Raw genomic sequence first — 19504 nt, forward strand, 5'->3', positions numbered from 1 at the left:
AGGAACCCACACTCTGGCTGCTCTAAGGGATGGTGGCCAAAGAGCAGACCTCAACCAACCTCTGTCCTTCATCCAAGTCAGCCCACCCCTCCATTCCTCTCGTTTCCCAGAATCTGGCCCCCACTCCATCCCCACCCAGTATCATCCACTGGGTTTTCTGGATTATTCAAGCTGTTCTATGCCAAGGGGGGTTGGACGGAGATGGGGCTGAGTGTTTCGGGTCAGCCTGCTCTCTGGGGCTTTCACTCCATTGGTCTGTCCACCCCACCTCCCCCACCCCTGGCCTCCCTTCCCCAGGCAGTGCCCTGCCCATCCCCAGAACTAGCTGAGCCTTTCTTCCTAGAGGGAGGAAGAAGGACCATTTCCTTCTGCAACCCCCACCCACACAGCTCTGGGTTACGCAACACTGGCCATCTCATTCTTTCCTAAAACAAGGGCTCTGGGCAGTGACTAAGTTTAAATTCTGGGCCCCCAAGCAAGAATGTCAGCAAGAGCTTCCTGAACTTTTGGTAAATGAAAAAAAAAAAAAAAAAAAAGTAACTCCCAGCCCCCTCCCCGCAGGGCTACCCCAGGACCCTAGGACATTTAGGAAGCAGTATCTTCCAGTAGCCCAGACAGTGACGCAGATTGGGCAGGCAAGGAGGAGGGTGCTGGGGCAGTGGGGAGGGGCAGCTCTCCTCTACTCTAGCAGGCTCTGGGGCCTCCTGCTTCAAGCTCTGACCCCGGGGTAGTGTGCTCCATCCTGTCCCTCCGTCCTTATCACTATTTATTTTGCCCAGGACATGTCTCTGGCTAGGGCTTTTCTCCTGACTCCACCTTGTTGCTCTTGAATAAGATGGAAAGTTCTACGGAAAGTTGGGATGGGAAAGAGATGGCCACGCTCCCTGCAGGATCTCAGTGTGGCTTTTAAATAAAGTTTGGGTAAAGTGATTTTGCAGGTTATATTGCACAGAAGCCCAATACTCTGCTAGCCTCTCACATCCACCGCTCCCTTCCCAAATTCCCCCATGCACCCTCCTACATCACCTCTACAGATTTCCCCTGGTTATATTCCACTGCCCAGCTTGGTGCTGCCACGTAGTCTCAGCACAGCCCTGAACAGCCCATTCCCACCTGCCTCCCCAGCACTGCTCTTCCCTCTTCCCCATGCCTTCAGCCTAGGTGTGCAGAGCTGTGTGCTTCCAGTGCTGAGATCTAACTAGGCTCTTTCTTGCAGACTGAGACTCTCAAACTCTGCTTTCCTCCTTTTGGGATGCCTTTCACCTCAGCACCCAGAGCAGAAGTCTGAAGGTCACAGTAAGTGCTCAGGATGGAGCGTGGGTCAAAACAGACCCCTGGGACCCTGTCTGGCCTCTGTGGAGAGAAAGCTTCTGTCGGGGCTGTGAAAAGGCTAGACAGCTTGGGCTGTTACTTAGGCTTTTTATAAATAAACCTTGACAGGACTTCCTCCTCTTGCAGGTTACACTGTCCTCCTACTCCTCTCACCCAAACCGGTCCCTCCAAACCCACAGCCCCATCAGGTGCTGACTTCCTTTTGAGAACGAGGGGTAAAGTAGGGGGTCTGCCTGGATCCTTTTGAGTGCTGAGTCTACAGATGGAAAGCCCCAGAGAGATGGCTAAATGATCACATCATGACGTGGCCTGAGTCTGGTATGGGTCTGATGGGAACTGTTGTGATAACCTCAGCTGGTCTCCAGCTTTGATTTCTGCCATCTGTCCCACATGCAGCCTCCCAGTTGGTCTTGCTCCTGTGGCTCTCTCCTCCTCAAGCGCCTTTGGTGGTACTCTGTGCCCCTCTTCCCTGCCCAAGGACCTGTGCTCCCATATGGCAGTCATGGCCTGGTGGACAGTTGGCTCTGGAAGCACACTCTGGTTCAGCGAGTTGGTGGGATCACCCTCCCCAGAACCCCTTGGCAGTTTCTCATCTCTGAGTCTGAACTGAGATTAGGGGAAGTGAAGGTGTGATGCTCAGAGGTAATCTGGACTACAAGTCTTCAGCTCATAAGGACGAAACTCCCCCCTGCGATTCCTCTTACTACAGACCAGATTCTGCCACCTCTTCCCCACCTGCTTGGCCAGCGGTCTGCCTTTCTCTGAATTCATCCATATTATTGTGTTGCTGTCTTGAATGTCTGCTTATCTTTTCTCGTGTCTTATTCTTCCAATTAGATTATGAGTGTTTTGAGAACAAAAGCCCCTTACCTTCTTCACCCCTGGACCCCCAGCTCCTAGCTTATGTTTGGAATTGATACAAGTAGAGGTTGTTGTTTCGGGTGAGAACAAAGGCATCCTGGGGGAGGGCCTTGAGAGGTGAAGGGGGCGCACTGTAACTCCCTGGAGGCTCCACTGGTGCTTCTGTACTTCTGAGCTAGCCCAGGCCGCCCAGGGCAGCTCTTGGCTTTCTCAGTCCTCCAGCCCCTCTCGCTTTCCCTGTCCCTCCTGTTGTTCTCAGAGTAAAGGCCAAAGAGACTGAGAGGCCCAGTGTGGTCAGGGTTCAATAAGAGAGGGAAACCTGGCCCCAGGATAAATCAAAGTGGGTTTCCTGGAGAACAGGTCTTTAAAATAGAATTTAGGAGAAAGATAGGTTAAGATAGGTTGAAGAGAGGGAAGGGTAGAGGCTGTCTCAGAAACGCACATCTTTGTGTAAGAGGTATGAGAGTATAGGGTCATGTAGCGGGTGTGTGTGCATGACTTGTTCTGCCTAGATTCCCAGTGTCCCAGTTATGCCAGAGAAAGGTAAGCCAGAAAGGGAGCAGAGAAGTTTCTAGACGGGGCTGGAGTTAGCCAGATGGTTAGGAGCTGGGGATCATTAGTGAAGAAGGAGTAATAAGTGCAGATCTGAAGTTTGCTTTTTTTGATAATTACATGAATAAAAGTCAATAGATTGATAGAGCATTTATTTATGTGGATGTAACTATACGACATGGACATACTTAAGGAGGAATTGTATTCACAGGGAGCTTAGAATTAATATCTGTCCATCCAACACATGCTTAACACCTAAAAACATCAAACAGGATGGGCGGGTATTCCAGGATAGAATGCAGACTGTAACAGGTAAATCTAACTGTATTATACATGTACGACATAAGGTGACACACTAAGGTGGTGAGGGGAAAAAAGGTGCTGACCTAAGTAACTGTGAAAAACAGTGTTTTGACTGAACACTGTAAGGTTAATGATAAACGGAATGGCATGCTCTATATGCTACATAAAAACTGTACTCTAGTTGATAAATTTGTTTCTCATGGGCTTATGGATTAAAAATTTTGAAACTGCTTAATGTACACTGGGGTTGAGCAAATAAGAAATGGATATTGGGTTTCTCTTTGTCTGAGAGAGAAGTTATAGAGAAGTAGGGAGGAAGGCTAAAATGAGCTCTGTGGTACTGGATGAGAGTGGAAGACATCAGTACAATCCTTGTGGATTGGACTCCATATTGTTAAAATGTCAGTTCTCCCAAAGTTGACCAACAGATTCAGTGTAATGCCAATTAAATTCCCAGATTGCTTTTTTGGCAGAAATTGGCAAACTGATAGTTTCATATGGAAATGCAAAGGACCTGGAGTAACTCAAACCAACTTTTAAAAAGAACAAAATCAAAAGACTTATCCTACCTGATTTCAAGATTTAATATAAAATTATAATAATCAAAACATAAAAAACAGATCAGTGGAACAGAGAGTCTAGAAATAGACCCACAAGAATATGGCTAATTGATTCCTTTTTTTAAAACACTTTAAAAAATTTTATTTATTTTTGGCCACACCCTGTAGCATATAGGATCTTAATTCCCCAACCAGGGATTGAATCCACACCCCCTCTATTGGAAGCATGGCGTCCCAAACACTAGACCACCAAGCAAGTCCCCTAAAGACTTTTTAATAACGGTTGTTCAATACATGTTTTACAAAGGTGCAAAGGAATTCAGTAAAGAAAGGACAATCTTTCCAACAAATTCTGTGGGAACAATTGGATCTCCATGTGTAAAAAAAGAAAAAAAAGAACTTTTATCTATACCTTCTAACATATACAAAAATTACTTATAGATCTGAATAAGTTGTTAATGTATAACCTCAATCTAATAATGAGTAAAATGATAGTCGGATAAAATGAAACCGAGGGACATTATACAAAATCACTGGCATCTACTCAGGAAAGACTGAATAACTGTCCCAGATTAAGGAGCCTAAGGAAACATGACAAGTAAATGTTAGTCAGAGATCTGGGGTTCTAATTCAGATTCCCTAATTTCTGGTCTACCTCTATTTCTGACACCTATTTCCATTATGCCGAGTGGCCACTGTTTATGTTATAAGAGAGCATGGCTCCCATTTCATCCAACATCTGTAGAGCACCTCTTTATGATAAGAATAGGATAGCTCCCACGGGTCAGAAGGACCTCACACTCCAGCAAAGAGAGATCTACACACATAGATCACTTTAATAGTAAAAGTGAGACTGTAATAAAGTGCTCTAAATGAGGTGCAAAGAACATGGTATAAGAATACAGAGGAGAGGGGATGTCCCCCGGTGGTCCAGTGGTCAAGACTTCACCTTCCAGTGAAGAACCTGTGGGTTCCATCCAAGGGAAGAGGAGCTAAGATCCCACATGACTCATGGCCAAAACACCGAAACACAGAAGCAGTACTGTAACAGATTCAATAAAGACTTTAAAAAGAAAGAAAAAAAAAAATACAGAGGAGGGGAAAAACACCTTCCTACCCGGAGAAGAGAAATTGGTAATGGGAGGAAATGGGGAACGTCCTCCCCAGAAGGGCAATAATCACCCTCCAGTAGGTGTGCGATAAAGGTCAGTACCATATCCTTCTTCCCTACTCATTATGGCCCCAGCGTAACTTTTCTTAAGTCACACCAATCCCTCTGCTTTCTACATTCGAAGTTCTCTCCTGGTAGGAATGCCTTGCCCAGAATGAAGGCAAGGCGACATGAAATGGAGCCCGGGAGAATATAAAGCACACGGTAATGGTATAACTCTGGAGAATACAAAACATATGGTTAACAGGCACACACGTTATGGAGACCAGTCTCAGGGTCTGCACACGCAGACAGGATTTAATAATAAGACTCATTTCATAAGGTTGTTGAGCGGATTAAAAGGAGATTCCTACAGAGCTCTTAGCATCACGTCTGACACGGAACTGGGGCTGAGGGAATAGTCACAGTATTTGTGGGTACGCAGCGACCCTACCCGCCCGCCTCACATGGGGTGGGCGCCGCCTCTTGACCGGCCAGTCAGCGCCCGGGGCGCCAGTGCGGCGTCCGGGCCGCCACGTCGCCGCCTACCACCCTCTCGACACCCGGGTTTACCAGCCCCTACCCCGCGCTAGGTACCCGGTTCACCGGACCGCGCCCTGTCCGGCCTGCGTCCTTCGATTGGCTCCTGCAGGTGCCTGTCGTCCTCGGCCGCTTCAGATTGGCCAGAGTGGGTGCAAAGGGGCGGGGCTCGGGGAGCGTAGGAAGGGCGGGGACCCGGATGTGTGTGGTGGCGGCGGCCGAAGAGCTAGTGTGCGGAGCTGAGAGGCCTATGGATGAGGAGGACGCGGCGGCCCCGGTAGGCGGGGATCGGGGGCGGGGTCCCGGAGGCCTCGGGTCGGTCTCCACCGAGCCTGAGGCGGGAGGCGGGAGGCGGGGGTCCTGGGCGGAGGCTTCGGAGTCAGGGGCGGGGCCTTGCGCTCTGGTCGCTGGGCTTCCTCTCCGGAGACCCTTCTCGGCCCAGTGCAGGGCCTGGGGAGTCTGGGCGTAGTCACACTGACGGGCCAGTGCTCCTTTCCCCCGGGTCTCCTCTGAGTGATCCGGGTGGAGGCGGGGCCCGGTGCGGCCTCCTCTCGCTGGTGCCAAGGCTATGGGATTCTAGGCAAGCAGATGCCCCTAGGTCTGGGGCGCCAGCATCAACCTGGGGTCGAGCCCTGGCCGAGTGCAGAGGAGGCCAGTCCGAGGAGGCCAGTCCTAGGGCTACCATGCAGATGCCTACCCTCCTGAGCCACGGAGTGGCTTGTAGCTACTGCAGAAGCTTGTAATATGCGCATGGCGAGTGAATTTAGCCTAGCCAGCTTCCTAACCCCCTACTGTGTGCAGGACTCTGTCAGGCCGTGATGGAACCCTTGTCCCAGGGTTTGGAATATGGGAAGAGAAAGTAACCCCTCTTTTTGTCACTGTGGGGAAAATTCATTCACCTATGCGTTAGCACTGTTGGTGGTTTAAATACCTGGGTCATCCTACTCCTCTCCATCTTCACTACTACCATCTTTGTGGATGCCATCTCTCATTAGAACAGCAGCTGCAGCCTCCTGATTAATTGTTTGCCACTCTGTTTTGCTCATCTTGTGATGAATTTAGTCTCCAGCCAACCGCCTGAATGATGTTTACAATCAGATAAGCCTTAGAAACATATCATTTCCGAGCTTAAAACCCTCCAGAGCTTTCCCATCATACTTGGAATAAAATTCAAACTCCTTAACATGGTCTGTAGAGCATTGATCTGGCCCCTACCTTCCTTCCATCCTTTTCTGGTACATTTTTTCTGCCTCACATTCCCTGCACACCAGCCACCTGTCCTTTCTATTTGCCTATCATGCCAGCTGCCTTGCACCTCAGGACCTGTGTTCCGGCTGCCCCTCTGCCTGGGATGCTCTTTCTTGGGCTTGTCACATGCCAGTCAGCTTTTCATCTCATAGAGTTCAACTTGTTATTCTTTCATCACATCACTCTGCTTATTCCTGCGCTGTCTAGGTAGAATGGAAGCGCTATGAGAGTAGGCAGCCCATCCTTGTTCACAGCTGTATCCATAGCACCTTGGACAGCAGGAGCACATAGCGGGAGCTCAGTAAATGTTTGCTGAATCAAAGGACGAGGGTGGGGATTGTTAAGGTCAATCCAGGCAACTGGCTTCAAGTCTAGAGTCCTTTCCGCATTCTGGGTAGAACCGGCTAAGGTGCTCAGGGCCCTGCTTCCTCTTTCTCAAGTCCCTTCTTCCCCTGGCAGGTTTGTTCTCATGAACAAGATGGATGACCTCAACCTGCACTACCGGTTTCTGAATTGGCGCCGGCGGATCCGGGAGATTCGAGAGGTCCGGGCTTTCCGATATCAGGAGAGGTTCAAGCATATTCTTGTAGATGGAGACACTTTGAGGTGAGTTTCAGGGAGGGCTTTCACATTTTCCTTTCTATGTCAGGTCTCAGAGATGAAAAGGGGCTTTTGCAGAAGCAGAGACCTGTCTACACTGCATGGGGATGCAGTGGACTCTGGAGGCCTTTCTGATGGAGCAGTGTGCTTCTTCACCTTGCACCCCTCTGTGCCTGTGTTGCTGGGTCTCTCTGTCCTGGACTGCATTGGAAGTAGTCATGTCAGAGATGGAGGCTGCTGGGGTGTCAGGAGTTGCCCAACTGTCTTGTTGAGAGGACTCCAGTGAGTCTGTGGGATGCCTGGGTCTCCTGCCTGCATCTCTTGAGTTGGGTTTGGTGAAAGAATGACCATTTCAAAGGCAGTGGACTTCCTGTTTTGGGAAGAATGGCCTGGTAGTGCGTCCTGCTCACTGCCTTCCAACCCTTTGGTTTGTGTGTTTGTTTTCTCTCTGTTTCTGGCTTGAAACTCTCCCCTGACTCCGTTGGAACCGAATTCTCTCACAGAGTTGTCACTGGAAGAGGGACAGAAGTAGTGCTATCTAGCCTGGAAAGAAGAAAGTTGAGGAGTGGGGAGTGAATAACTCTTTCAATCTATGAAAGGCTTTGGTCCAGAGGATAGAGACTAACCATTCTCAAACCACTGAGGACAGAGCCAGAGGAAAAGGGCTGAAGCTGCAGCATGAAGGATTGAGGTTAGACAGGGTGTGAGACCGCCTAATAGGCAACTGCGGGAGGCTCTGCCTTCTTTTCCCCACTGGCAGTGCGTAAGCCAGGCTTACAGTGGTCTGGTATGGGTTGGACCCTTGCTGGAGGCAGCGGGTGACCTCAAGTATCTTGTTACGCTGTTTGTGCAGATGTGACCAGATGGATTCTCCTCTCTGCTGGCCCTCACAGGGTGGGGGTTGGGGACACTAAGGCACTCCCCCAAACTCCTGGGCTAGGATGCTAATGGACCTCTCTCTTCATTTCTCCTCCAGTTACCATGGAAACTCTGGTGAAGTTGGCTGCTATGTGGCTTCTCGACCCCTGACAAAGGACAGCAATTATTTTGAGGTGATCAAGGCTATGGGTGGGTAGAGCAGGGGGTGAAATGGTTTAGCTCCAGGAAGCTCTTTTACTGGATTCTTGACATAGTTCTTTAAACTTTCCATCAGGATTATCCTGTTGGCTGGGAAGAGGGCCCAGGATATCATGATGCCTAATCTGAGAGGCACCGTAGAGTCCTGTCACCCTGTCCCTTTGGCTCTCCTGCCCTTCACCTAGGTAGAATTTGACCCATGTCTTTCCTCATACCCTAACCCAAGCCCGGCATCTACTCCATCTCCTATCTTTTTCCATAGCTTGGAAATTACTAAGTAATTGTGGTAAAGTGGGCCCCCACTTTCCCCAGTTCATCCTCTGGGCGTCCTTTGTCTTTGATCCCCCGCCTCCTGGCTCTTTGAGCCTCAGCCCTTTGCATGTCTGCTCCACTCCATGCTAACTGTGCCCTGCTCTCCTCCCTCCAGGTGTCGATTGTGGACAGTGGGGTCCGGGGCACCATTGCTGTGGGACTGGTCCCTCAGTACTATAGCCTGGATCACCAGCCTGGCTGGTTGCCTGACTCTGTGGCCTACCATGCTGATGATGGCAAGTGAGTTGCCTCCTGTGGCACCCAACCCCTTTTCTGCAGATTTGGGAATCTTAGATACAGTGGACTGCCTCAGGGTGGCTTTGGCCATTCCTTTGCTGGCCTTGGGGTATTTTCCTAGATTTTTCTGATCAGGTCAGGAAGGTGGCCTGTTGACTCTCCTTGGAGGCTTGCAGACTTAAAGGGGAGGGTGGAGCTCATACGAGGACGTAGGTAGATGGTGTTGCAGAGTGATGGTGAGCAGGAGCACTGGGGAGAAGTTGGGAGGCCAGGCTCAGATCGTGTGTCGTTCCTCCCTGTCCACAGGCTTTACAATGGTCGAGCCAAGGGTCGCCAGTTTGGGTCAAAGTGCAACTCTGGGGACCGGATTGGTTGCGGCATTGAGCCAGTGTCCTTTGATGTGCAGACTGCCCAGATCTTCTTTACTAAAAATGGGAAGCGGGTAAGTGGGGCATCCTGAGTGGGATTTAAATGCTTGAAGCAGTCCAGGGACTTGTGTGAGTGCTGTGAAAGAGTTTGCTGGCTGGGACTGGCCCAGGGCCCCCTGGGCTCATTTCCCATCTTCTTCAGTTCAGTCTTCAATTCTCCTGGGCTCTCCTGCATGTAGAAGACCCTCCCCTCACGCAGGGGAAGCTGGGACTGTGACACAGAGGGGCAAGTTTATGCAGTGGAGGAGGGGCAGAGTTTGGGGGGGCACAGAATGGGGGGATGTGGGGAAGGTTTTGAGCAGGAAGGAAGAGGGAGAGTTTATGGCCTGGCTCCGTAAGCTGGAGGTCGTCTTGGGACATTTGACTTGAATGCTTTTGAGGATATGTCTTCTCTGTGTTTTGTGTTCCTTGTTTCACTTCTCGTTTCTTTCCCTCTTCAAAGGCTAGTGACGGTGGAGGGCTGGGATAAGAACACAGAGGAGACACCCAGGCTGTCTTCCTTCTCCTCTCCAGCCCCACCTCCTGCCCAGGGAAATCGCTTTCTCAGTTCTCCGCTGAGGGGTTTTCCTCCCTTAGCATCTATCCTGAGCTCTCTTCCTGCTGCAGTCCACACTCAACATGTACCAAAAGTATTAGGCACGTTGAGAGACTTGGCGTTTGCCTTCCAGCTCTGTGGATTGCTTGCTCAGCCAGGAGTGCTCAGCAGCTTTTTTCACACTTCTCTGTGCCTCTGTGTTGCTCTCCTGTCAGCGTGTGTGGTGATGACTGGTTTCATCATTCTCAAAAGTCCCCTTGTGAGAATTAGATGAGCCTGGGGAAAGTGAGCCAGGCGGCAGCTCCCTCCTTCCTTCCCTCCCGACAACTCAGGTGGGCTCTACCATCATGCCCATGTCCCCGGATGGGCTGTTTCCGGCAGTGGGCATGCACTCGCTGGGTGAGGAGGTGCGGCTGCACCTCAATGCCGAGCTGGGCCGCGAGGATGACAGCGTCATGATGGTGGACAGTTATGAGGATGAGTGGGGCCGGCTGCACGACGTCCGAGTCTGTGGAACCGTAAGTAAGGGGCAGTGGGCGGAGGGCGCTGGGCAGAACTCTGGGGGCCCCAGCAGCTCTTAGGATTGCTTGGAATAGGCAGTGAAGACAGTGTCTTCTGTAGGGTTTTGGAAAGTGAGAGTTTGAGCAGCAGTGCCTGGCACCCTGACCTGGTCCTTGCGTCCAGGTCTGTGTTCGCTTAGCCTTGGTCCTCTCCCACCTTCCCTTTTGTTTGAGAGCTCAGGCTCATCGCTCAACCCTGGGGAAAGCACTGGCTCTCCTTTGCCTCTTTGGTTCCTTCAGTCCCCAGGGTGGTGCGCACTGCTGCCCTGAACGTCTGTCTGCCTTTGAGAGGCAGGGCTGACTTTGGAGAGGCTGGATGCCTGGGCCTCCCTTTTGGCTTGAACCCAGCCCAGCTGGCCCAGCTTTTCATTCTCTGCCATGTGGGACAGGTGTCATCATAAATCCTACTCGTGCTGGGAGAGGTTCTTTGAGAAGTGTTTTGAATAAGCATCCATGTCAGTCTCTTTGGCCTTCCTGCATTTTATAGAGGATGAGAAGAGAGGCAGATGATGATTCAGTGAGAGTCCTTGACCCTCCAGAGCTAGCCTTTTCATACATCTCATCATACCTGCATTAGTCCCCTGACTAGATTTTAAACCTGGTTGGGAAGTGTATAGACCTCAAGGGAAGGAAACTCTTCATACCTACCCTCTGTGCCTCATGCTAGCTTGGAAGTGGATGGCTGCTGAGTCAGGGGTCTGGCCCTGATCTCTAGTGGGCTGCTCGGGCCTCCCACGTGGAATTGTCCCTCTGCTGCCCTCCTGCTCCAGGCTCAACCTTTTCCTCCACCCTCTGGCCTTCTCACCCCAAGCCAGGCTGTTTTTAACTCAGTCTCTGATAGCAAAACAGAAGCAGTGGGGGGTGGGAGTGGGTTAAGAGCAAGGCTCTCCACTTCTGGAGCTCAAGGCGCATCCAACCCAGGGAAAATGGTAGGAAGCATGCACTCCTGCAGCTTCTCACACTCTGCACCCCCTTCTGGCCCTGGGGTCCAGGGACTGCAATGGCCACGAGACCTCATATGCCCACTGCCTGATCTTCATCTCTCCTTTCTTTTCCCCTTCCACCATCATTCTGACAACATCTACAGAGTTGAAGTTGGGGCTGAGCCAGGGCGATGTTCCAGCTCTCATCCTTGGCCTCTCCTCAAGAGTTTTCCTGGCACCCTTTCCCTGCCTGGACATGTCCCCACTCTGCTCCTTGCTCCTCCCAGGCAATCTTTTCTAATGATGTGGAATCCTGTAGATGTTTATAAATAGCCTTCCTTCCTCTCTGCCCTTCCCCCGGTGCCCTCAGGCCGCGCATTTAAGAATCTTTTTTCTTTCTTAGACGTAAGCTATTGAGTTTAACTCTTCCCTTGAGCCCCAGCCGCAGCCGGGCACAGCTGGCAGGGTAGGCATGCTGTCCCCTGTGTACTTGCTCCTCTGGGGCTGCCCTGGACATGAGCCTCCTGAGGGGCGCCTCTCTTCTAGTCTTGCCAACCACCCCATCTTTCAAGTGAGGGTGACTTACCCAGTTTCTTCCAGCCCTTTGACCCGCCATCCCCACTGTTGCCTCCTGGCCTCCTCCGTGTCCCTTCTGACCACCCACTGTATTTCCGATCTGGTGATCTGAGTGGTGTCAGCCTGCAGGAGCCTGGGAGAGGTCACTGGGCTGCGCCTGTGCCTCCTGTTTCTAAAGATGTCTAGTGCAGCTGCTTCTCCCCTCTGCCCTTCCTGTTTTTACGTCCCGCTCTGTGCGGAGCCCTTCCCAGGGACCTCGACCTCTGCTGTGGTTGCAGCCTATTTCTCCTGCCCTGATGATGTTCCCAGGAGAGCACCCTGTGGAAGCATAAAAGTCTGGAGCGAGCTTTGATGCCATCCCGCCCAGGTTTCTCAGTGTGGAGACTGTGGGCATCCTAAGTGAAACAGTTTCTTGATGGGCAGGACATTTAGCATCCCTGGCTCCAAGACCCAAGATGCTGGTAGCTCCTCAAACCATGCCCCTCGCCCCAGCTGTGTGACTGCCCACACGTTCCCACGTATCCTCTTGTACTGCTGAGAAAACAGTCCCAGAGAAAATTAGAGACTTGATCAAATGTCACAGTGAATTAGTAGCAGAACTAAGCCTAGATATTCCTTGTGACCCCTCCCCCATCTTTCCCACTGTCTGATATATGCTGCCTTCTACCCAGGCCCACTCTACTGCAACTAGTCCCTCCTGCCCCCTTCTCACAGGATGAGTCCAGAGTTCTGGGCTTAAGCCCACTTGCACAGAGATTTCCTTGTCTAGTGTCATTAGCCGGAGAAGGCAATGGTGCCCCACTCCAGTGCTCTTGCCTGGAAAATCCCATGGATGGAGGAGCCTGGTGGCCTGCAGTCCATGGGGTCGCTAAGAGTTGGACACGACTGAGCGACTTCACTTTTCCTTTTCACTTTCATGCATTGGAGAAGGAAATGGCAACCCACTCCAGTGTTCTTGCCTGGAGAATCCCAGGGACGGGGGAGCCTGGCGGGCTGCCATCTGTGGGGTCGCACAGAGTCTGACACGACGGAAGCGACTTAGCAGCAGCAGCACAGCAGTGTCATTAGCCAGTTGAGTCTTCTTGGCCACCGTGGAAGTCTTTTACCCCTGTTTCTTTCAGTTTTGTAGTGTCAGTTATCCTCTCTACTCCTTTCTCACTGGTTCTCCCTAGACAGAAGAGAGACTTCAACTCCAGACTTTTTTTTTTTAACCCTAACAATTCATTCTGAGAAGTTTCCAACATACAGAAAAGCTGAAAAAGTAACATATTAAATGCCCCCTGGGTCTCCACTGCCTAGATTAACAATTGTTAATATTTAGTTGTGTTTGTTTGATCTGAGGATCTGTGTATGGACAGACCTGGCTCTTTCCAGAGGGCAGTCTGTCCCTGCTTCCTTCTGCCTTACTTTCTCCTCCTAGAGAGCACCCCCTTCCCAGAGCTCTGGGATGCTGAAGAGTTGCTGTTGCAATGTTCGCTCAGAGATGGGGGTTGCTGCCCCTCATCCCCATCCCCAGGCCTTGCGCAGTGTGCTTAAGTGACATGCTGAGGGCCAGGGGCAGTAGGTAGGGCTGGGGGGTTAGACTCATTCTCTGTTCCTCATTTCTGTTCATAGCTCCTCTGACAATTCCTTAGTGACAGGGCAACAGCTTTCGTACACAAAGGGGGTGAATGAGGCCCCACCCTCTCAGGGGTCCTCCCCAGACCCAACCCAGGAGGAGACCGTGTTGGGGCCTGAGCTGGCCGGTGGGAAGCCTGTTCCTGGTTCGTGTTTCAGCTGCTTCTAGGCCCTCGGGGCACTGAGCCCTCCTTTGCTCCTGTCAAGAGGGATTAGGGTCTCTGTTGGCAAGACGAGGGCGGGTCGCAGCAGGAGAGGAGGCAGAGAGTAGGTGCTGCCGGTATGAGGGAGGGGTGGGGTGCAGGAGGCTCTCTGCACTCTGGTCTGCAGCCTCTGCTCTGTGGGGGTGTACTGTTGGGCCTCTCAAGGCTTCTGTTGTGTGTAGAGGGAGGTGTAGGGGTCTTGAGAGCCTTAAGGAAAGAGTTCCCCTACCCCCACCAAAGATGTTGATAGAGGCATTGTTTGAGGAGAAAGCCTTGGGAGGAAGGCAGTTGGTCATCTGGGTGGAGTCATCTGGGGAGTATCCTAGGGAAACGGTGATGATCAGGGGCCATTCCGGTGTGGGGGAGGGGGGTAAGGGCTGAGATGAAAGATCCTCTCCTTTGTGATTAGCAGTTCCAATCTGTTGTAGCTTTGGGGCGATTGTTGAGGTTTAGGGAGCGCTGGAACACTAGGGTATTCTAGTATAACCCCCATTTCCTGAGCTCAGGAAAGGCCAGCGTGTGCATTTATCACCTGGAGGGGGGCGGGCAGACTAAGCCCTGGGCACTCAGTCACTTTGTCACTGGTGTTTGGAGATGCAGGTGGTGGTTCCTCTCCTGACTGCAAGGAACCTAGGCTTCTGGGCGATGAGGTGCTGTGCTTTCTGAGCTGCTCTGCAGGGTGGGGAGTAGGTTTTAGAGCCCTGAATTAGTGTGTTGCGTTAGTGCGTTTCATCCTCCTGGCCTTGTAGCTTAGGGAAGCCTCCCTACCCTATCCGCAGAGAAAAAGGCAGCCTGCCCTCCTCAGGGCCGAGGCAGAGGGAATGGTTGGGCGGGTTTTTCCCAAGGTTCAGGATCTGGATCCGCTGTCTTTTGGCTCTGAGAATGGAGAACACTGTGTTTCCTACACTGAGGCCAGTTGGATGCTCTGGGTCAAGGGCAGCTGTGGGGTCCCCCACCCAGTTCGGCAATGCAGAGGAGAGGGTGGGCTGGGGGCTGCTCAGACTGGGTGGAGTCCATGCTAGTTAATGTGCATCAGACCCATAACCCTGCAAGCCTACCCCCACCCTTGTGGGAGAGAGACAGTGGAGGAATTCAGGCCGAGCCGAGCCCACCCAGAGGACCAGAAGTAGAATTTAGATGGGGTGGGCCTTCACAGTACCCGGTAAATCAGAAGACCACCTGCAGGGGGCCTCTTTCTGATGGAAGAATGCAGTGTGAGATAATGGAGACTTGGCTAGGAGTGTGACATTGCGGAGCCAGGGTGCCCTGAAGGGTGTACAGTCCTGGCTGGAGGAGGGATGGGAGAAAGGTCCAGTGATCTGCCACAAGCCTCCAGCTTTCCTCCTGGTGCCCCTGATCCCCACCTGCCTGAGGTTCTCTGGGGCGGAGGGGAGGATGGACTTGCTGTGCCAGGGTTTCGGGGCTACAGGGTGAGGGTGGGCCAGTGCCTCCCTGAAGGGGTGGCGAGGATGTGGCCTCTCCCTCTGCTGAAGACACACGGAGGCTTGGGTGCTGGTGCTGGCGAGCATGATGCCTTTCCTGTTCAGGCAGGAGTTCTTTGTGGGGTGAGAGGCCAGTGTCCCACCCAAGGCTTGCCAGGGAGAAGTGGAGGAGGTCCCCAGGGAGTGAGTTTTCTTCAGGGCCAGAAGGGTGGGAGGGTAGAAGAAAGTCTTGAGGGGCAGTTTGGCTAATTAAAAAGGGATTAAGGAATCCCAGGTGATGCTGAGGGTGGGGGACAGATGGGACAGGGTTGAGTCACGGCTCCACTATTACCATGACAACTGATAAATAAATCCTCCCAGATTGGGGGTTGCCGCCCCGTCTTGCCCAGGCAGGATCACTGGGGCTGAGGAGCCCCAGGAGCCCATCAGTCAGCTCCCCTCCACACCCCTGCTCCAGCTTGAAAGAGCCAGAGCCGCGAGGGGCTGGGAGCAGGAATGCCTGCCTTTCTAGCCCTGCTCCGCCTGCCCCCCTCCCTCACACTGAATGCAGGAGCAGAGCTGGTCGGTCTCTGGCTCCCCAGCACCTCCCCGACGGCTACAAACAGCTCTTTTCAAAGCCAAGTACAACAAAGACCTTGAGAAACGGTATCAGTCCTATCCCAGGCAGAACTGGCTTCTGAGCTGTCTCCCCTCCCCAAGACGCCTGGACTTGGCCCCTAACCTCTGCATTCTTCTCGGCCTCCCGAGGCACCCTGAGAAAGCCGGCAGACTGCTTCTTAGCCTAGCCTTCGCTTCTCTCTTCTCTGTGTTCAGGGCCCCTGGGTGGCCCTTTCCGGGCAGGCACGGTGACTGAGGGAAAAGATGGCCGAGAGAGCCCTGTGTGGTCCTGGCGCCCAGCCCCTGGGATCTTGGGGCTGCTCTCCTGTCTCCCCACAGCAAGGAGAGGGTCCTTGGCTCAGTAGGCAGGTGGGTGCAGTCTTGAGCAGAGGCTCAGCCCTCCTGCTCCTGCTGCCGGCTCCACTCCCCCGCCCCATCCCTGTTCTCCCCTGCCTGCTGGGAGCACTGAGTCCCGCCTTGTGCCTCCAGCACCACTTCCCTTTCAGTGGGCTTTCTGTGAGAGACAGGAAACTGGTCCCCAGACAGCCTTGGAACCAGGTTTCTAGGGGGGTGTCAGCCTGGCCCCCACCCCTGGCTCTCTCCCCACAGCTGCTGGAGTACTTGGGCAAGGGGAAGAGCATCGTGGACGTGGGGCTGGCCCAGGCCCGGCGCCCACTCAGCACCCGTAGCCACTACTTTGAGGTGGAGATCGTGGACCCTGGAGAGAAATGCTACATCGCGTTGGGGCTGGCCCGGAAGGTGGGCACTAATGCTGGCTTTCTGCCCAGGGGGATGCTCAGCTCTGGGGCTTCTGGTCTAGAGCTGGGAGCTCCTAGGGAGGTGAAGGGGCCTGGCTGCAGAGAGGGGTCTTAACCTGAGACAGAAAGGTCATATGTGTTTGCTATGTAAGGGTACAGACTCCCAGTCACCTCGGGGCTGACAGAGGGTTGTGAGCCTACCACACACACACACCAGGGCCTAGATGGGGGGTGAGAGCACCCCATAACTCAGGCACCCCAGCACCTTCTCACTCTGCCCCCACCCCCTGCAGCCTCCAGTGCCTGAAGGTGTGAGCCTGTCGGGGTGGGAGCAGCCATCTGGGTTGTAGCTTGTTCCCGAAGGTGAGGGTTCAGATGCCACTCTCCCATCTTCTTTTCTGCGTGGTACCACAGCTTTCCTTTTTTCACGTTGGCATAGGATTATCCCAAGAACAGGCACCCTGGATGGAGCAGAGGGTCTGTGGCTTATCATGCAGGTGCGTGAGGGGCTGCCCTGGGGGAGCAGGAGCTGTGGGGGTGGGGGGTGCAGGGACACCCATTTTCCAGACCCCGCACGAGGGGCCTCTCCTCCAGCATCTGACCTGAGAGACTCCCCTGCTGCCCCCTGCTGTCCCCTTCCCAAGCTGCTACTGCTTGCTCCTCTGTTTTCCCTCCCAGCCTGACAAGCCAGGGGAGCAGAACAGGGGCGGGGAAGCTGGGCCCAAACTGGACATTCCAGGCCTCTGAGTTGGCTCCCTCTGCTCCCTTCCTGCAGATTCTGCATTTTCTTCCTTTGACTGGTTCGATTTCCTTGCGGGCTTTCTTTAGAAAGGACGAGCCTTGAGTTCCTGGTCCCGCCTCTCCCTCCCCTCCGAGGCCCCTCTCCGCTCTCTGATCGGCTCCCAAGGGAGCCCCCCTCAGCCCTTTTCGGGGACAGACGTGTCTCTCTCTTCTGGTGCCCGCATTGTCTCTCCTCCCTTCCTTGGGGCCAGAGAGGGAAGGAGGGGCACTTGGGCTTCCGTGGGCGCGTGCTCTGGGGGTGTAGGGTATCAGCCCCTCTTGCAGGTGCGTGTAGTCTCCCCTCCTCCCAACAGACGACGGGAAGATCTTTCATGGCAGCGGCGTGGGGGACCCCTTTGGGCCACGCTGTTACAAAGGGGACATAATGGGCTGTGGAATCATGTTCCCCCGGGACTACATTCTGGACAGTGAGGGTGAGTGGTGGTATCCGTGGCCAACCTGGCTGGCCGGGCAGAGGGTGGGTTCTGCGGGCAGAACCGCAGGAGCTCAGGTTTCCTGGCCTCTTAGGTGACAGCGACGACAGCTGTGACACAGTGATCCTGTCCCCGACTGCCCGAGCTGTGCGGAATGTCCGGAATGTCATGTATCTGCACCAGGAAGGGGAGGAGGAAGAGGAAGAGGAGGAAGAGGAAGACGACGGGGAGGAGATAGAGCAAGAACACGAGGGCAAGAAGGTGGTGGTGAGCGCGGGGGTCTGGGGCTGGGGCTGGGCCAGGGCTGGCGTCCCTGCGGAGGAGGGGGCGGGACCTGGGGAGGGGGCGCAGGCTGGCCGAGTCGGGAGGCTGGCTGAGAGGCTGGTTTCCGGCCTCTAGACGCCCTCTCGTGGTCACCTCCTGCATCGCCCTCCGTCTCTCTCCTGCGGTGGCGGGGAGTTGGGAAGGATGGGGTTCAGGCCTGTGTAGCCCCAGCATCAGGCAGAGCCTGCTGCCCATCCCACTCTCCTCCTCCACCCCTAGGTTTTCTTCACTCGGAATGGCAAGATCATTGGGAAGAAGGATGCTGTTGTACCTTCTGGGGGCTTCTTCCCCACCATTGGGATGCTGAGCTGTGGGGAAAAAGTCAAAGTGGATCTGCACCCCCTGAGTGGCTAGGCCTTCTCCCGGACCTGCCCCTCCCCTCTGTCCCCTCCCTTTGCAGAACCAGGTACCCAGTTCCTGACTCCCCATGGATCTGCCTACCCAGCAGGCCCCAGGGGGCATGTCGGCCCTACCAGATCAGGCCCCTGCCAAGCTCCTCCATGCCCACGTTTCTGCCCCAGGGCTGCCCCAGTTGTCAGTTCGTGGGCGAGAGACCCTGGTTGGACAGGAACAGGCCCGAAGCGTGGTGCGCTATGGCCAGGTCCCCTTGGTTTTGGGCGTGGGCGCGCCCCCTTCCGCACTGGCCCGCGTGAGGGGAGAGGAGTGAGTGCTGCTGTCTCAGCTGCTGTTGAGCCTAAGGCTTGAGAGGGTGGAGCCGGACAGCCCCTCCCCGTTTACCGGGGTTCCTGGGGCAGCTGTCTTCTGTTCCCTGTCCTCGTCTTGTGTGAACCTGTTGCTGCTCTCACCCCCCTGGCTGGGCTGGGGGGGCTCTCTAGGGCCCTCGCTCTCCTTCACTGAATGCTGTCCCTAGAAGACTACTTGAGGGCCTCTCTTGTCTCCCCCCAGAGCCAGCTTCCTCCCTCACGACCTGCTGGGGCACCATGGTCCCCCGAGAACCCCCATCTCTGGCTCCCCCAGCTGTACACACATAGATGGTGCCCATGGCACGGAGAGAGAGGGGCTGTCAGGTCCCGGAATGGAGCCTTTGCTCCTGTCTCCCTCTGGGCCTCCTCAGCTCACCTGTGGCACCTTCGTCTCTAGTTCCTGAGGATGCAGGTTGAGACCCCAAAGCCTCTCCCACATGGTGAGGGCAGGGCCCCAGAGCCCAGTGAGAGCCCGTGCTCCGCTGCCCCGCCCGCACCCTGCTTGCTGCCTGTGCCAGTTGCCTGTTTTGCTTCAGTGTTTGGTCTAGCACTTACACGTGTCCTCCCCCACCAAGCCCTCCGGTCTCCTAGCCTCTTGACCTTGACTCCTCCCCACGCTGTGGCTTCCGGGAGGGGGAGAGAGCAGGAGCCGTTGGCCTTGGTTTGGGGAGAGAGGGCAGGGCTTTAGGGGAAGCAGTGAGCTGTTGTACTGCAGGGGCCTCCACTTTGGCCCTCCCTTCAGGCCCTGCACTATGATGTATGAAATGTATGTACAGACCAGAGATGTTTATACAGCCAATAAAGATGGAGTTTCCATATTTATCAGTACAGCTGGGACAGGGGAATCCTTC

General features: G+C 54.0%; 1 protein-coding gene across 1 annotated transcript; it reads left to right on the forward strand.

Moving 5' to 3' along the window:
• The first annotated feature begins 5496 nt into the window (after positions 1 to 5496).
• SPRYD3 (SPRY domain containing 3) lies at positions 5497 to 19434 on the forward strand. The gene is made up of 11 exons (XM_068970753.1): positions 5497 to 5575; positions 7006 to 7152; positions 8123 to 8198; positions 8651 to 8775; positions 9079 to 9214; positions 10068 to 10253; positions 16263 to 16412; positions 16851 to 16908; positions 17506 to 17625; positions 17720 to 17892; positions 18169 to 19434. Exons 1-11 carry the CDS (start codon positions 5553 to 5555, stop codon positions 18301 to 18303), a joined length of 1329 nt encoding a protein of 442 aa, XP_068826854.1. The 5' UTR covers positions 5497 to 5552; the 3' UTR covers positions 18304 to 19434.
• Positions 19435 to 19504: the final 70 nt, after the last annotated feature.

The sequence above is a fragment of the Capricornis sumatraensis genome, chromosome 4 (genome assembly GCF_032405125.1).
Source record: "Capricornis sumatraensis isolate serow.1 chromosome 4, serow.2, whole genome shotgun sequence".
NCBI lineage: Eukaryota > Metazoa > Chordata > Mammalia > Artiodactyla > Bovidae > Capricornis > Capricornis sumatraensis.

What these genes read in the sequence shown, in the direction of transcription:
- SPRYD3 (XM_068970753.1), top strand. Translation starts at nt 5,553, where the DNA reads ATGAGGAGGACGCGGCGGCCCCG. An exon ending in GTAGATGGAGACACTTTGAG is followed by an intron (nt 7,153 to 8,122) that starts GTGAGTTTCAGG and finishes TTTCTCCTCCAG; the next exon opens with TTACCATGGAAACTCTGGTG. An exon ending in ACGAGGGCAAGAAGGTGGTG is followed by an intron (nt 17,893 to 18,168) that starts GTGAGCGCGGGG and finishes CTCCACCCCTAG; the next exon opens with GTTTTCTTCACTCGGAATGG.